Genomic DNA, 18,141 nt, shown 5'->3' on the forward strand with positions numbered 1-18,141 from the left:
CCACACTTGGTATCTGTTATAGCAGTGGCTCAAAGGGAACAGTGCCATCTACTGAATTAATCTTCAGAATCATTTCCTACAAGACCTTGCTATTCGTTGGAGATCTGTCATCTCCCAGTTTCTGGGCAGCGGAGGAAACACCTGCAGGCCTTTCTATAATGGAAAACAAAATCGAAATCTACTGTTTTGTAATATACATTCTGACTTGTCTTGGGGAGAAGACTTTCAGTGTCCTTTACAGGCAGGCATTTACAATAACCTAGAAAACAGGGATATTCTGTGTAGGAATACTTTTGTCCTGAGTGTTTCAGGTATGTATTTGGAATTCTTTTGTAGGCAAAAAAGGAAATAAAATTGTATACTCACTTCTCTAGCATAAGGACTATTCAGAAGTCCAGGAGCTCAATGGAAACACTCCTATTGACTTCAGAGAGCTTTGGATTGGGTTCTTTCTGTGTTTCAGCACAATTCTGAAAATGTGTTATCCAGATTTTTAGTTTCAAGATGCACACAATTTTTTTCAAGTATTCCCTAAGGACTTGGATGAAAAGCAAATGTTGTCTGCAACTGGCTGCAGGTTTTTGTTATTTAAATTCTGAATATGTAGCATCTTATAATATCTTGTTAGACATTATTGATCTAGTACTTGATCTTTGCAAGACTTCCATATGCAGACTTCCTATATTTAGAGACAAATATTCAGTTTAGTGTTTGGTCTCATCCAATGGAATGTGCTCAAGTAAGATGGATGGTGGGGAGAGAAATTGACATCCCTTGAGACTCCAGAGCTGCTTTGCAGAGCACTGCAAAAACAGACTGTTTATTTACGTGCATTCATCAACAGACTTGCTTTAATCCACATTTGTTGCAAGGAGTATGTAAAGTGTGGATTCTTAAATATAATAAATGAAATGCATTTCAGAAAAGTAAATGTAATATTAATAGGAATGAAACGTAGAATGTGCTGCTAGAAATTGACCAAACCTGTGTTAGTTTGGAATACACTACCCTATTTATGGAAAAACCCACAGGAGTATCTAATAGGGGGAAAATATATATGCAATATTCTCCTTCTTGAGATACATCCCTCAACATTGCCATTCAGGTGGTGAGAGTTTAGCCCTCATACAAATAAAGGAGAAGACCTCAAGGATGGCTTTGTGGTTAAGCTCTGGACTGAAATGGAAGAGAGCTACATTAAATTCTCATCTTTTTCATGGACTTTTCATGCAACCTTAATCTCTGTGCCTCAATTCTGCATTTGTCAGACTAAAAGAAGAATTTCTTGCCTCAAAAAATATATACAGTTTGGCTTTGTTTGTGTAATTTTCTTGTTCTGAGTTTAATGACTGTGTAGATACAGTATTCAAAATGCTGGTTCTTGAGTGTTAGGCAGCTTGCCAGGACTGTCTGCATTGGGGTTGTGGGCCCTAGAGACTCATCCCTCAGCAGCGAGGCAGCACAGCTCACTGACCCCATCAGCAGTTCTCCTCTTAGAGTGAGACCCCACTCTCAAAGGGACTGGTAGGAGCTTGTCTCCTAAACCATGTTGCTAAGTTCTTTTTGTTTCTTCTTCAGTAGAAATGCTCTTCTATGCCCCTTCCTCACCTCTACACTGTAGAGTTTAAAGGCGAGGAAGCAGTGATTTGGTATTGAAACAGAGAGGGATAGACCTCATTGACTGCTGCTACAGACCAATGCTATTGTCCATCATAGAAGAAAACACAAGCATGATTGATAAAGTTCTTCTGTTACTCCTTCTTTGTAGCCTTAGAAAATATGCATCCCTTTCCTCCTAGGCTGGAAGAAATCATGTAACAACCTCATGTTTAGACTTAACAGAGGGGAACAATGCATGGTTTTCTGTAACTTGCAAAAGTGCTTTTATCAATAACCATTGTCTCTAAGATCTATGGAATAATCCAGTGTTGTGATGGTAATGTTTATTAATACTCAGATCCAACCAAATGGTCAATGCAATATTATAGACATAAGCAAGACACTGCCTAGCCCAGTGAGAAATATTGAAAACATTTCCTGTAATCTAATAACCATTCAAAATGACCTTGCTCAGCAATTATGACACAATGTTGTCCTCAGGAGAAGTGTTTTTTTTAGAAACCTATTATTTTTTAGCATTGTTGCTGTAGTCCAGTTTCCTATGCGCCAAACAAACCAATAATAATGGGCTAGAAAAATTTATGAATGTTACTTTTCTTTCTGATGCTTTTTTTTTTATGATTCTTCCTAGTGCCTGGAGCCTTGCAAAGAATCTTGGGATTTGAAGAAAAACCACTGCCAAAGTTTCTGTGAGGTATGTTAGCCCTGAGGCATTCTTTCTCACTTTATTCTGGCTTTCTCTCACACTTGTACTGCCATGAAGGTTTGAACTTTAAGGCATCAGCTAGTAGAAGCTTTATGCCATATTCTCCTTTATTTTGTGTGGGTGACAATAAAACAAGAAATCTGTGTAATTTAACCATTAATTTTACAATTTGAAAGTTGAAACTTTATTCCCTGCTCTTGCAAACACCAAAGTAATTTTTAGTATGTAAAAAGTTCTGTCAAAGCCATTCTGTTAGTTACTTTTTCTAATACAGTTCCCTCTAGTCTTTCAGGCCATGTCTAAAAAGAATCTTTAAACACATGGTATCTATACATCCTAAAATCCTAATATAGCCTAAAGGCCTGTCTACGTAGGCTAGGTACAGATATTCAAAAAGCCCGATGGAAAATTGATCTAAGTTATGTGGTTTTCTGTAAGCGGTGTAGTTTAGATCGGTAGCAAACAGAACATATTCACCCTTTGGGGGAGGGTGGGGAGGAAATCTTATACTAGGTTTCACCATTTTTAAACCAGTCCGTGTGCGCTGAACTTCTGTTCTGTTACAGATATAGACAGGTTTTGTGTACTGAACTTCTGTTTTGGGTATAGACTGATTTCTGATCACTTATACCAGTAAAAGTGTAATGTCTGTACCTGGCCCTAAACGGTGTTCTGGAATAAGGTAAACTGAATTTAATCCATAATAGTTATTCTGGAACAATTCCATTTATAGACATTCTTATTCTGGAATAAGAATATCCATATATGACAATAGGGACAGTTACTCTGGAGCATCTTTTTCTGAATAGCTTCCCTGGAAGAATTCCAAGTGTAAACAATCTCTGATTTAACAAATTAGTGGGAATCCCATGAAGATTAACCTGGGACATGTCTACACCACCAGAAGAGGATGCAGGGGACTGTAAGAATGAGGCGCACACTGAGTATGTTATGTCCAGAACTGGATGCAGGTAGCCACTTCAGCACAGTTCTAGGTGTGTACCAGTAAGCTCTTCAAAAGAGAATGGGTATATTAGCACAAGTCCAGTGCTGCACATCTCTTTCAGGCAGTAGCTTGTGGGAAGAGGCATGGCTTCCTGTACTACATAGCTTTGTAGGGGAGCTTTGAGGTGGGGTAGATGTGCCTTAATTTGTTTCAAGAAGTGGTTTACAGTGATTCAGTTTAAATTACTTTCTTACAGACATAAACTGTTTTAAAACCAATTTAAGGGAGATGGGGAAATTTGTAGTAGTTTAGCTAAAACTCCCCTTTAGATAACTTCTGGCTTTAGGTAAGTCTATATAGGAAATAATTTGTTTTAAGAATAACGTAAGTTATGAATTTATCTGAGTTTATTGGTTGAACACTCTTATGGACGCATTATTTAAAAAAGATTTTTTAAAGATTTATTTGTGTAACAATGGCCTAGGTTCTATGTACATAAGGACTGTCTCCTCCCTTATCCTCCATCACAATTGCTATGGTCAGCAGAGAACAACCCTCTGCAAATACTACCTGTTTGTTTAGCCTTAATACTAACTTGTTGTTGCTCCTTAATTTTGGAGCTATCTGGGGGCTGACCAGAGCCCAAGCCTGTCCATCTTTTGAAACTGGTGTAAAATATTTTTATATGGCCAGGCTTTTGGCTGGTGGGGTTAAGCTCATAGGCAGTGAAGGTGGGGTTGGGGGGTGTAATGGAGCTTATCCATCCGAAATGTGGGGCAGTGCTATAGCTGCAAGGCAACCCAGTCATGGGCTTCCGGTGGCCATAGCGGGGGGGGGGGGGACACACACGCAGCAGTGAGAGAAGGAGTGGGGCTGGGGCAGGCATTGCACAGCTGGGGCAGGGTGTGGGACTGACTTGCAAGTGGCTTGTCCTGGGGACGCAGCTCCTGCTTGCTACATGCACCCTGGGAAGGCACAGGGGGTGGGGTGTGTGCCCCTGGATCTGCATGCGGGGTGGGGTGGGCTGCAGCTGTGGACTGGGGCTGTGCTGGGCTCTTCCTGGTAGGGTGGGGCTGAGTCAGGCTGTGCTCAGGGTGAGCAGCAACAGCTCTGGGAGGAGGGCTATAGGGGGGAGTTGCAGCCACCCCAAAATTTGCTATAGTCCCCCCAATCCCTCCTCACAGTGTTGCCGCCACCATCAGTCCTGAATGCAGCATGCCACCCCCCCCCCCCCCCGGAACAGCTTGGCTAGCCCTGGCCCCAGCTCGCAGCTGCAGCTTGTCCTGCCCCATGCACAAATCAAGGGGCATGCAGCAGCAGGAGATGCCACATCCTCCCCTGCTGGGTGCCCCCTCTCCCCCCCCCCCCCCCGACAAGCCACTCACAGCACCATCCTACGCTCCGTACTGGCTGTGCATGGCCTGCCCCTGCCCCATCCCCACTCCCTCCCCACTTCCCTTCCCCCACAAACTTACGTGCGTGTTCAGCCCCCCCAGATAATTTTTTTTTCCCTCCGCCTATGGTTAAGCTCTAGGTATTCTTTGGTAAATTGTTTCATTAGTTTTTTATCTTTATCTGTTTTTATGACTGTTATTGTGTGTGTATCTGGATGATAGAAATCAAATAAATAAATAAATGTAAATTATAGTATGTGGAAGGAATTTAAGCTAAAATGGAAAAAAAGCCACTATTATGCTAAAATAAAAGTGTATTAAAATGTTATGCTGGGTATAACTATATTTATATAACTATATTGCTATAACCTAAGATCCTGATTATCGCTGATAACCTGAAAATTGGGGAATTTTTTTTTTTAGTAATCCAAAATCCATATTTTTCTGTGATAAAAAATTGGTTGAAAACAGGGATTCTAGTTTTCTCTGCTAAAAATAATCCCCAAGTTTTGGGTTACAAAAGTAACCCAAAATCCACATTTTTGCATGATTAAAGCCAGCCACTAAGTATAACGCCTATATGAACAAGGCTTACTTAACCTACATTAATAAATTCAGTACAGCTTCTTATGTAGACAAACCCTAAAGTAGATCAAGTGGTCTAGCTTATACTATCCTTGCACATCACCGCATCATTTTTACTGTGGCTTTATATCTCTGAATGTCTGTATATGGGGTGGAGGTTGGTTTAAAAAGGAAATGTTTATAAAATACTACTCTATTGTATCTAAAAAATTCAAACATTCCTTTCTGATTAGTGATTTTTGTGATTGAAACTAAATTTAGAACATCAAAGGCCAGTAATGAAGAGCAGCACATTTAGCAGCTAACTGAAAAAAAATGAGCTGTGAAATAGGGTAAGGAAGAGAAGCCTTGAGGACATATAATACCTCAGGGGGCTATAAAGGTTTTTAATTAACTAGCTGCAAATTTGTGGGTTTTTAGCATTTGAAATTGGCTACATACCCACAAGTAAACTACATAAGGTGCCATTTTGATTGAATTAACCTATGCAGTTCTCCCTACAGTTGAGTATTATCCATTGCTCTTGATTCAGCATAATATTTGAAAGCTACAGTGAGCTTTAAAGTTTTAAAAAGTACTACTTTACAAATAACAGTCTGGTTCATCTTTGCCCGCTGATGTTACTGAGACTAGATGGTGAGGAAGAGGTCTTTATATGAATAAGGGTTTGCGAGAAAGTTGTAGAAGTTGTGTTTTCATGACATGATCATTTTAGGATTTACATGATCAATAACACTGATAGTTTAGGTGTCTTTAAGTTAAGACCTTCTTAAAACATTTACTAGGTGATCCCAGATCAAGACAGTGAAGAGTTCTGTAGATGCTATTCTTCCATGACAGTGGTTCAGATTTCCATCAGGTTTGTGCAAGGGAGCCCATGCCACTAGCATGGTAGATCTAGGGAATGGTAGTTTATAGTTAGGTATCACAATGATGTCAATAGTTCTGACTGCAGTCTGGCAGTTCTGTGGGGATCCTTCCATGGGAAAGTTATGGGAAAGAGGCAGGAGGAAAATAGTGACACTTTCATAACTCTGGACTGCAGTGACATAGCAGAACATGTTTAACATGTTACCTTTTTTTGACCTAACACCCCAGCAATGACCCATTCCTGTCATCTTAAGGGAGTAAAAACCATCTGACAAGCTAGTCTGCATTGCAAACCTTCTTGCAGCCGGCAGCAGGCCTTCAGGTTTCTCATAGCTTTACAATAGCAGCTGCACCAACAGAGTATGCCATGCATGCTGAGGGGCATCAGCTGTTAAAGCGTCTGTGCCAGCTAGCACATACTTTCTGGTGGTTTCCCTGTGACAGCATACACCTCACATTGCTTAACAGAGCTGGTGTTACAGAGCAGGCAGAAGGAAGGAATTCTGCCAGCAGAGGGAAGCTGTGAGTGTAAATGCACTCACAGCTTTGCTTGCAGAACCTGAGTAGATCAGGCCTCAGTTAGCCTCTCAGCTCAGGGAAAAGTGAGGGAGAGTGAGTTTTATGGAGGGAGACTTCTAACTGTTTGATATGATTGCCTTTTTTATTAGTAGAAGGAACCAAAGAGGGAGCACTGGGTGGGTATAGACATTACACTTAATGTTCTTTAAACACACAGAAAATGCTTTACAGCTGTAACAGAACAGATATTTATGGCACATTGGCTCCTGACAGACATGGAAAAAAAATGCACTTTATAGGAAGAAGCAGCACATTAGTTTGACCTGGCTCCTCAGCATCTGTATAGATTTCATGATTCAGTGGGGCTTTTTGTGTTTTTATCTAAAGTTGATTCAATCAGCTATTAGACAAAAGCTCCAAAAAGGCTCCACTGAAGAGCCCATTCTATACATAGGTTGGGTGAGTTGGGTCAAACTAATGCACTGCCTCTTCTGGGCATGCGCTGGGCTTGGCAAGGGGGTGCACTGAGTTTAAAGTTCCATTTTTTGGGGGCGGGTTCAGGGTTATGTCTGTAAGCAGCTTTAAAGCACTTTGGAAATGGCAGATCCTGCTCTAAGTTAACCCTGGATGGAGGTGTACTAACCTAAAGCGCTTTCTGTTAGAGTGTTTGTGCCAGAAACTATCAAGAGTTAACTTAGAGCGTGATCAATGCTATTTCAAGCAGTGTTGCTCAGGTCTGCTCTAGCCTCAAGCAGAGTTCCCATTTTTTGCTTGAGTGCCAGGCTGGCCTTGCCCCCTCAGCGATTATTGACCCGAATCAGTGACAGCCTTTGATCCCAGTCCCTAGCACAGCATGGAGGAGGGATGGGGTGAGGAAGTGGGGTTTCTGTCCCTGCAGCCACCCTGGGTGGGGGGAGGGTTGTGGGAGAAGAACTCTGGGGTTTTTTCTTCTGCAGCAACCCCAGCCAGGCAGCAGTGCACTACAGCCTGACCAGGTTGTTGCAAGGGAAGGGAATCAGGGCCACTGCCTGGCCAGGGTTGCTCCACAGACAGACCCTGGAGCCCATCCCCGGCAGCAGCCCCACTAAGCAAGGCCACACCACACTGCAGCTGCTGACTGCAGGTGTCACAAGGGTTTCGGGTAGGAATCCCCACCATCATAGACCCAGCCTGCCCCCGCATCAGACCCTGACCAGCAAGCTGTAGGGAGGGAAACTTGTGGTGGGGGGCTCTATTCTCCCCCTCTTTCCTCCCAGATGCTGCTGACAGTCACCAGCTGGTGTGAGGTGGCACTGGGGAGAGGGAGTCCTCTGGCAGCCTCCTGGGAGGCATGTGGGAACACTCCCAGCAGCCTGTGAGAGCAGGCTGTGAGCCCTCCCTCTCTCATCAAACAGCGAGTGTCTGTTGGGTTGACTCCCGCCGTAACTAATTGCGCTTTGAGTAAAGCATGACAAGTTAGAATGCTTCTGCCAGGAGCTTTGAATGTTTGCACTTAGCCATAGAGTCTATTGCAAGCCTGGGTCTAGATGAACAGGGCCTTTGGGGCCTACTAAAAGCACAAGGGAAAAAAGAAAAGAACAGGAATGGGTAGAGGTAAGGGAGGGTAGGAAGCAGGGTTAGGAGAAGTTCAGAATAAGGAATCCAGACCAGGTGCCATACTCTGTGGGTGCTCTGGGGTTCAAGCATCCACCAAAAAAAATTAGCAGTCACTCAGCACCCATGAGCCATGCTTGCAGATATTAAAAACAATGTGTTTTACTAGAAGAAACACCTGCTACTTCAACCTGGTTCTTCAACATCTCTAAAGATCAGGTGCTTCATTGGGGCTTTTTGGAGCTTTTATCTAATAGCTAATTCAATCAGCTATTAGATAAAAGCACCAAAAAGTCTCACTTAAGTACCCAATTTTTGCAGACGCTTACACGGTTAACAAAAAATGTGCCGCCTCTTTTGGGCAGGAGCGGAGCTCAGTGCAGGGATGCACTGAGTTTAAAATAAAGTGCCACTTTTGTTTTTTTGTTTAGTGTCTGCAAACACCCACTGGCAAAAGCCGAAGTCAGAGCCCATATGCCAAACAGAAAATTCCCAACAGTTCTCAGTAGAGGTGAGAAAGAGAGTGGGAGGCAATCTATTTTAAGACTGTAGTCAGATGCTGTAGTCAGAGCACAAAGAGTTATCTGGTACCTATGTTGGTAGAAAAGGCTATAGAAAGCCTAATTCATATATGTTACATATCCAGTTCTCCACCAGTCACAGTTGGCAGTCACCCTTCTTGCACCAAACCTTCGACTTTTCTACAGTGAAGAAAGTCTCTTTTGAAGACTGAAAATGGTTCTCTTCTTCAGGAGAGAGGCTACTTCAAAGAAGTAAGCACTGTCCACCAAGGTCATAAATGCCTTTTGCTTCCCCTTGGTGAGAAATTTCATAAGGATCTCCATAATATCATTAAAGCCACAAAGGTGTGTGCTCTCAAACAGTGTACAGCTTTTTGTGGAACTGAAGCATAATTTGGATTACTAAGAAGTCCATATAGGACACATGCAAATATTCCCAGGATCTAATCTACGATCACATAGCTTACTCTAGGCTGTGTGATTGTAGGCTGGATCCTGCTTGTGCACATTTGCCAGGGCCGGGAGCCATGCTGGGAATGTGATCTAAGTAAGTCAGGGTGGGAATGGGGTCCACAGGTGGACCTGGCAGGTCTATAGAGCAGGGATAGGTTGTCCATCCTGGGATGCAGGGGTCAGAGGGCTAAAAGTTGCCTGGTAAAGGCAGAGGAGGGTGTTAGGAAAAGCTCAGCCCTGAGCTGGGGCAAGTGGTTGGGCTTTCCCTTCCTCAGGGCTGTGTTCCAAATGTGTACACATGTTCAGTTAGTTTGGGCACAGGTTAGCTCGACCTACTTAGTGACCTCATCTGGTGAACTAAGTTAGATTGGGCTAGCCATTTTTTTTTGCCTGATCTAAACTCTCCAAACATATGTCCAGTTCTTCACTTAGATTGAGCTAAGTGTAATGTCTGCACACTATATACACTTAAAATTTTGTTTTTTAGCATAGGAGTATTATGAAGTTCCTTCATAATAGTGGGATTCTAGCAATAAACTGAAGGAGCGCATTGCTTGTTTGGAGTGACATTAAACAGATTATGGGTAAAGAGTTTTGGTATACAAAGGAAAAAAAAACACAATAGAGCAAAATAGAATGGGGCAAAAAGAAGTATCCAGACAATTCTTTCCCTTGTTTTGTGAGTGTTTTTAATCTGCTGTTGAGCAACTTCGTAGCTATCTGGCCAATCTGAGAGAAAACAAGAAAAAGCTGGCAGATACAAATAACTTAATTCCATAAAAGCTGATAGTCTTGCTTGAGGGAATTCACCATTCTGTATTTTTCAGGCTTTGTTTAGAAGCTGCTTGGATATCTCAATCCTCAAGGGTTGTCTTGCAATAGTTTATATTTTAAATTTTCTTTTCAGAGATCTTGGAAATCTTACAGCGTTATTTTTTCCCATTGAAAATGTTGTACAATTCTTTTGTTTTCCCTTTAGCCTCTTTTCCCCAAGAAGAACTATGAATGCTTAACTAGCTGTGAATTCCTCAAGTACATTCTGTCTGTGAAGCAAGGAGACTGTCCAGCACCTGAGAAGGCTAGTGGTTTTGCTGCTGCCTGTGTTGAAAGCTGTGAGGCTGACAATGAATGTTCTGGGGTGAAGAAATGCTGCTCCAATGGATGTGGACATACATGCCAAATACCAAAAAATCTTTATAAAGGTAGACATATTCCTAGGCACTTCTAAGGGGACAAAGCATTTTAGCAAGTAATAACGTTGCTTGAAAAAGAAGACATTCAAGTTTATAAAGCAGTGTGAGTGTGTGAAAGAGAGAGAGAGGGAGAGTGAGTTGGGAGAGAGTATAATTATAAATGAAGGCTAAGAATAACAAAGCAAAGAAAAAAGTGTATCGAGAAACTTAAGCCACAACTTGTGTTCCCTTATTGAGTCCATATTAGGGTGTTAGTGAACCATAGAAATGGAGCCTTTATGAATCATCTTAAGCAGAACAAATTGGCCCAGGTATGTGAAGTTTCACTTAATTTGACACAGATGAGAGGAACAATTTCAACAGTGAGACTATCTAATGATAAATAGCTCAAGTCACTTTAATCCCAGATAATCTCTTTTAGTAAGAATCAAATGGGTAGCACTACCAAGTACAAAGTATGAAATAATCAACAGTGGAGCAAATGAGTAATATAAATTTGAATTATAAAGAAATAATGAAAACTTTCTAACAAAACTCATCTTAAATACTCAAAGAATCTAAGAAAACAGAATCCATTAACAATATTTAATTGATTTGTTTGCGGTCCTGAAATTCTAGGAAGAAACATTTTTCTCACCATGTGTCAGGAAGGTTCTATGATGTAAGGAATGAATGGTACCAAAAATGATTTTAGATTTTAATTTGTCAGTATCTAAATAACTTTTGTGGGTAGACATGTTTGAAAGTGTGCTTCTAGTCCTGAAAAATGGCTAAGTAAAAAGATGTTGTAGCCATGATGGCCCAGGAAATATGAACGGCAAGAAAGACCTAAAGAAGAATGCATAAGCTTGTCTAGGTTTTATCCCAGTTATGCAGTTGGTCTAATGAAAAATATCAGCCATAGAAATCCTTCCTTCTATTTAAGACAGACATTTTCTCACAGATTTGATTATTACCTATGTGAAAAACCAGTTCTCTTTATTTTAGTGATAATAAAAGTCATACTTGTGTAAGCACTGTAGAGAGTATTGTTAGCTAAGCTCTCAGTATAGGGCAAAATCCTTATGATTACGCCTTAACAACTCCAGTTCTTTCCAATCGCAAAACCAATGGAGCTGCATAGGTTTGAGTGCAGACAGGATTTTGCTTTATCTTTAGAAATTATTTCCCAATACTTCTGAAGGTACTTGAGGCAAAAGAGAACACAGGGGACAATATGTAGATACAGCCTTTGGCTGACCAGTAGCATTTGCCTCAAATCTGGAACTATATAACAACAAACATAGTGAGGGAGAAGCATGCATGAAGGGAAGAAACCATATGCAATATATGATATACAATATGATGGCATAAGAAGAAACCTTCCATTTTTTTCTGTTTAATTTTACTGGCAAAGTAAAATGTTCTACTTAACCATCTTATCACCTATTACCAGGATTTGTTAAAGCATCTGTGTGTTATACAGGAGGCAGAACCAATGTACTGCTGCTTTCTCTGCTGATGAATCTCTCAGCTAATTAATCTCTTAAACCTGTCTTTTGAAACAAAGGACAAATAGGAGCTGTTCAGGCTTGCTTTTCATTTCCTCAAGGGGCAAATAACCTCCCTGTCACTAAGCAGGAACAAACTCCGCAAGCATGACTAAGATTCAGTGAACAAGTTTAGTACTCACCATCGTGACAGCACTAATAGCTAGAAAAGGAACTCAGATTAAAGTGAAAAGAATCCATATAAACTACCATAGTTTCATAGCTGATTAGGTTTTGGAGATTACTGTTGTGGACAATACCTTTTTTATGACTATACCCTTTAGCTATATTGAAAGCAAACAAGTACAAACATAATTATACTTGCACCTTAGCCATATTCCATGGAAAGCAATGACAGTTATACTATACCCATTGTCACTATTTGCAGAATTGAGCTCTTTATCATGATCGAACAGGATGAATCTATGTATTTTTCTCTGTGCTTTTTGTTAACTTTTTATCTAATGCCACTCTGAGAGTTTACAAATATTGGGCCAAATTGTTTGACAATCAAATCTGAAAAAAGGACTGTTGCAATCTTATTTTATTGTATGAAATTATTTCATATATTGATCTACACAAATATTTCAAACAGTTCCACCCAAGTATTATGCTTCTTTTATATTTGAAGAGCACTATTCTTTCTTATGATGCATCTTTGTGTATTTACTTTTCATGGCACAGAGACGTGCATGTCATTTGAAAGGCACCTTGTGTAATATATATACTTCCTGGGCTCTGGTATTACACATATAAAACAATACCAGTTTTCAATTCTTCCATTAAACATTGTCCATTGGAGAAGACTAATTTGTTCAAGAATGATAAAAGAGTTGACTATTTACATAATACAAAGCACAATGAGAAATGATTGGATATAAACATCTGGACATGAAATTGATGAGGCTGTTTCCACAGAAGTATTCTGCAATGCACTTGTGCTATGCTCTAGTTGTTTGTGTTGCTGAGATCCATCTGCACACAATTACATCCACCAGAGAGGCTGAGTTACTTCCAATCAAGTGAATCCAACTGACCCTAATGCAAAGCAGATGGAAAGTTTCTTAACATGCAAATTGTGGCATTATTGTACATCATTATTAAAGAGGGATTTTAAAACATAGAAATTTGAGCTGACATAATTTGTGATGCTTATTATGTTGGATTAAGACAGCTTGCTGTTGAATAATATCCAGAATTTGAACCTGTGTTTCCGATGTCAAGATTTACTCAGCATGATTTAGGTTTCTTCACTACCTACAGTATTTGTTTTTGTTTACTATTGCTGATTATGTAATTGGAGTGCTATAGGGAGAGGTCTGTTTTTAAATCTCTTCAAAAGCAGTTTGTTGATCTAAGGAAGTATAGGAGCTAAAACAAATAAACTTCAGATACTCCCTGTTCAAAACCTTGGAATGGAGTCAAGTGGATCTGACAAAGTTCTCATAATTTATGTTTCTAGACAAGCAGTTTTAGATTTGTTCAGAAGTTGTAGATGCTGTCATTATTCATCAATATTAGTTGATATGGAGAAGAAACACCAGAAGCCTGGTTTATACTTTTTGAACCAAATCCCAGATGCATGTCAGGGACAACACTCTAATTGACTTCACTGGGACTAGTATTTGGCTATATTTTTCTTCTTATGTGATACAACTCTAATGCAAAATCATTCATGGTTTAATTTTAAAACTGTTTGTTCCTGTCTTCTACAAGCATGTGTGCTGGACCAAGTAGGATAGATTATTTTAAATATAATTTATTATATTAGTCTATGTGGGTGGATCCATTTAGAGGCCAAATAAAGTGAAAAAAAAGTGAAATTGAGTAAAAGAAATTTGACAGAAAGATTTACATGTCATACAGTGACCTCAAATGAGAAAGCTCTAAGTGCTGACACAAGTTCCAAAACACCATGTATAGGAATGTAACTAACCACTTTATTTTCCAGTCTAATATAAGGATACCAATGGGTATCTAAAGTTTTATAACAGGTTATTCCTCCCCATGTCTGCTGTAAACGCTTTGGAACAGCGGTAGGCCGTGATCAAAACACAGCAGAGAAATCATACCACAGTATCAGCATGTGGTGAGTGGTCACTGGAAAGTTTTAAAAGGCAATATCAGTACTGTAATGCCAGACTGAAATCTCACATTTAGATCATGCATGTCTGTGTCTTCTGACAAACCAATGGGATCACTTGTCTTAGACCTTTGGGCGATTTATGAAAGCTTAATGGAATATATAATCAGGTAAACCTAGAGTGACAGCGTGTGGTGTTTTTAAAGTTTTTATATGATGTATTCTCAAATTATATTTTAAAATTACTCATAGTGAGATTGGGATAAGCTCAGAATTTGCAAGGCCTTCAATATCTGGAGTTGTTAAAAAAAGTAATGAAGTAGTTAGAGATTTTAAAATGTATATAGCACTAACTGAACTCTGACCCTGAAGTTTAAAGTAAGTGTTATAATTAAAATTGAGAACTGAGAACTCCTCAAAATTCCATCCCTTTTGCTCACTAGACCCTTAAAACTGTCCAGCTATTTGTCTGTTACTCTTTCCACAACTCTTCATCTATTTGCTCTTACGTATACATCCTGTTTTGTAAATTATTTAATATTTTATCTGTACGTTTGCATTACAGGTGTTCCACTAAAACCCAGGAAAGAATTGAAATTTACTGAACTTCAGTCTGTGGACCTGGAGGTTAAATGGTCTTCAAAATTCAATATTTCAATTGAGCCTGTAATTTATGTGGTACAAAGGAGATGGAATCAAGGAATTCATCCGAGTGAGGATGATGCTACTAGCTGGCTAACTGTGGCACAGGTTAGTTCTTTGCATGATAAAAAGTTATAATGATGATGATGATAATCCTACCATTGATGCCTGACTATTAAATAGCACTTTTCATCATATCTCAAAACACTTCACACGGGAAGCCAGTGTCATATTAAAGGTGGGGAAACTGAGACAAAGAAAAGTAAATGACTTAGCCAACTTCATCCAGCAGGCCAGTGGAAATACTGGGCATGGAATCCAAGTTTCCTAAATTTCATTCTAGTACTCTGTGCACTAGAAAATTGTTTTTGGTCAGGAGTTCTCCATGAAAAAGTAATTTACTTTGTCTCAAACATGGCATTTTCTTAGAAGATGAAGTGCACCAAAAGCTATATTCTTAACATTTTATACCAAGAAAAGGAGACAAAGCTCTTTATATGAATATATCAGTAAATATGTAAATATTTCTCCCCTGAATACATCTAGGCCTGTCATTTAAAAAAAAAAAAAAAAAGCTCCTTTTTTTTGATGGCTCACTATTTACATGACCATCTTTGGCAGAAAATAGGGGCCTAATTTTCAGAAGGTGGATGGTCACTACGTTTTAGAAAATAGGTCCATATAAGTTACATTAAGTTTGGCAGCAAGAAACTAGAGCATCCAAAATGATGAGTTACTTTTGAAAATGTAAGCTTAATGCCATTAAATGTGTATGACAGACCCAGCTTCTTTGAAGAAAGTAGGACTCATGGACTCATACATATCAAAAGCAGTTTAACTCTTATTGGAATAATAGAAAATTAATTTGTACAGTAGCCAGTTGTCTTTAATAAAAAGGGAATTTAAAAGTGGGAAAATGTAAAATCACATTGATTTGTTGGTCTGCTTACTCCACGTTGTAATTTCTTTGACATTTGCCAATTCAGTAAGGCCTGAGACACTGCCTTTTATCACTGGTAGCAACCCAGACTGTAAATACAAGATTCATGTACAAATGAGTAGCAGCTAAGTAAGCATAGATTTTCACTTGGTTCCTTCCCAGTTTCTGGCTCTTAATAAGCTGACAGTGCACCTGGATGGCAGAATGCCAGAAGTTTATTTTAAGTGCTTCATCCTCATCCCTACTGAAAAAGAAAACAAAATCTCAATTTAAAAAAGAGCTGTGAAATGTCTTTGAAGTAGGGAAAATAGAAGTGTCCAAAAATTAGATCAGGGATTTTGTTCTGTAATGATCAGTTCGTACTCTATTCATGTTACTGACATTCAAAGCATGGTAAAAGAACATTGAGCTTGTAAAGTTAAGTGCTGAAATCTCTGATTTAGTTAGTCTGCAAAGTGTAAATCTACCCTGTCTTGTGCCTGATTTCAGACTCACAGGGCTAACTACTATTCTCTGCTCAAGAATGAACATAGCCCATGTAGTCTTCATTTGGCCTTACATTTGGCTGCTCTATTAGAATATTTATTTCAACTCTTATAAGTCACCAAGAATAAAATCCACCTTGCCTAAGGGTTCTTCTCATGCTTTAAGAACAAAGCAATACCTTTGTGAGCATTTCACTAAGTCTAGGGACAGGCATTCAAAAAGCCTGAGCCTGAACTGATTCAGTCTTTGCAGGTTAGTCTAACCTGCAGAGAGTGAACTGGTTTGCAAGTGGATAGACGTTTGGCACACGCCTGCAATGGCTCAAGCCAGAAGCCTGGAGTTGCTAGAGCAGCCCTTCCCTTCCAACAGGGAAGCTGAGCTGAGGAGTGGGGGTGTGACCAGGCCCCGGCAGGCCCTCCCCTGCAGCTCCGTGACAGCTGGGAGCAGTCTGGGCACACAGGGCTGCCCAGCCCCAGAGTGGAACTCTTCCCCCTCCTTCCTCTCCCCCACCACCGTGGGGCTGAGAGAGGGGCCCTGTAAGGTCTTGGGGGCCTCTTCTCCCTCCTCCTCTCCCTCTGCAGTGGGGTGGAGAGGGGGGCTCTATGAGGCCCCAGAGGGAGACTCTTCCCCCTGCTTCTCCCTTATCATTGCAGGGAGAGGGGGTGGGGCTCTATGGGATGCTGCCCAGCCTCAGAGGGAGACTCTTCCTTCCACTTCTCCCCACCCCCCCAGGGCAGGGAAGGCTCTGTTCCATGCTGGGAGGAACTCTTCTGGGAGTGTGGAGCTCAGCTGCACAGGGTGTGGGTGTTTGGGGTGTGGGGGAGGGTGGGGGGGTGCAGGGACACATTCTCCCCCCATGGCGTGCAGCCCCCGTCGCCTGGCAGCAGCAGGCGGGGAGGTCAAGGTATTCCTGCCCGTAGCAGGTGCAGCTCTGGCTAGTGCTACATGGGGGGAGGGAGTGGAGTCTGCACAGTGCTGGCCCTACACTCCCCACCTCCCTTGCACCCCACACACAAACACCCTGCCCAGCTGAGCTCTGCACCCCTGCTGCCCTTCTGGGAGAAGGAGGAGGGGGAAAACAGTTTCCCCCCCCCCCCCCCAGCATGGAACAGAGTCCCCCTCCCAACCCTGTGGGATTACCAACCTAGGATGGCCCCATTAAGATTCATAGATTCATAGATGTAGGGTTGGAAGGGACCTTGTAGATCTTCTAGTCTGACCCCCTGCCCTGGGTAGGAGAGAAAACTGGGCTCAAATGACCCTAGCTAAGTAAACATCAAGCCTCCACTTAAAGACCCCCAAGGTAGCAGCCAGCACCACTTCCCTTGGAAGTTGGTTCCAGATCCTAGCCGCCCTGACTGTGAAGTAGTGCCTTCTAATGTCTAGTCTTAACCTACCCTCTAACAACTTCAGTCCCAGAACTGGATACAGTATTCCAACTGCGGCCTGACCAGTGTTGCATAGAGGGGGAGGATCACCTCCTTGGCCCTGCTTGTGATGCATCTGTGGATGCACGACAAGGTACGGTTAGCTCTACTGACCGTGTCCTCGCATTGTCAGCCCATGTTCATCTTGGAGTCAGTAATGACTCCAAGATCTCTTTCTGCCACTGTGCTTTCGATAAGGGAGTTCCCCAGCCTATAGTTATGCTTCTGGTTCCTACTGCCCAAATGCAGCACTCTGCACTTGTCAGTATTGAATCCCATCCTATTTTCATTTGCCCACCCCTGTAACCTGTCCAGGTCCTGCTGTAATCTGTCCTTCCCTTCTAGCGTGCCCACCTCACCCCAAATCTTGGTGTCGTCTGTGAATTTAAACAGGGTGCTTTTTACCCCGTTGTCCAAGTCCCTAATAAAGAAATTGAACAGCCCTGGGGGACTCCACTGCCCACTCTCCACTGCCCACGACCCTCCAGGTCGAATATGATCCGTCCACCACCACTCTCTGAGCACAACCCCTCAGCCAATTTGCAACCCATCTGACTGGGTAGTCATCAATGCCACAGTCGCCTAGCTTTTTAATGACAATGGGGTGGGAGACAGTGTCAAACACCTTCCTGAA

General features: G+C 41.3%; 1 protein-coding gene across 1 annotated transcript in view; it reads left to right on the forward strand.

Moving 5' to 3' along the window:
* ANOS1 (anosmin 1) overlaps nucleotides 1-18,141 on the forward strand; it is a 217,530-nt gene that overhangs the window by 107,447 nt on the left and 91,942 nt on the right. Inside the window, exons 3-5 of the mRNA XM_019494980.2 lie at nucleotides 2,252-2,314; nucleotides 10,187-10,409; nucleotides 14,578-14,762. Of these exons, the coding sequence (XP_019350525.2) occupies nucleotides 2,252-2,314; nucleotides 10,187-10,409; nucleotides 14,578-14,762 (471 nt within the window). The remainder of the gene's footprint in view (nucleotides 1-2,251; nucleotides 2,315-10,186; nucleotides 10,410-14,577; nucleotides 14,763-18,141) is intronic.

The sequence above is a fragment of the Alligator mississippiensis genome, chromosome 1 (assembly GCF_030867095.1).
Source record: "Alligator mississippiensis isolate rAllMis1 chromosome 1, rAllMis1, whole genome shotgun sequence".
Lineage (NCBI taxonomy): Eukaryota > Metazoa > Chordata > Crocodylia > Alligatoridae > Alligator > Alligator mississippiensis.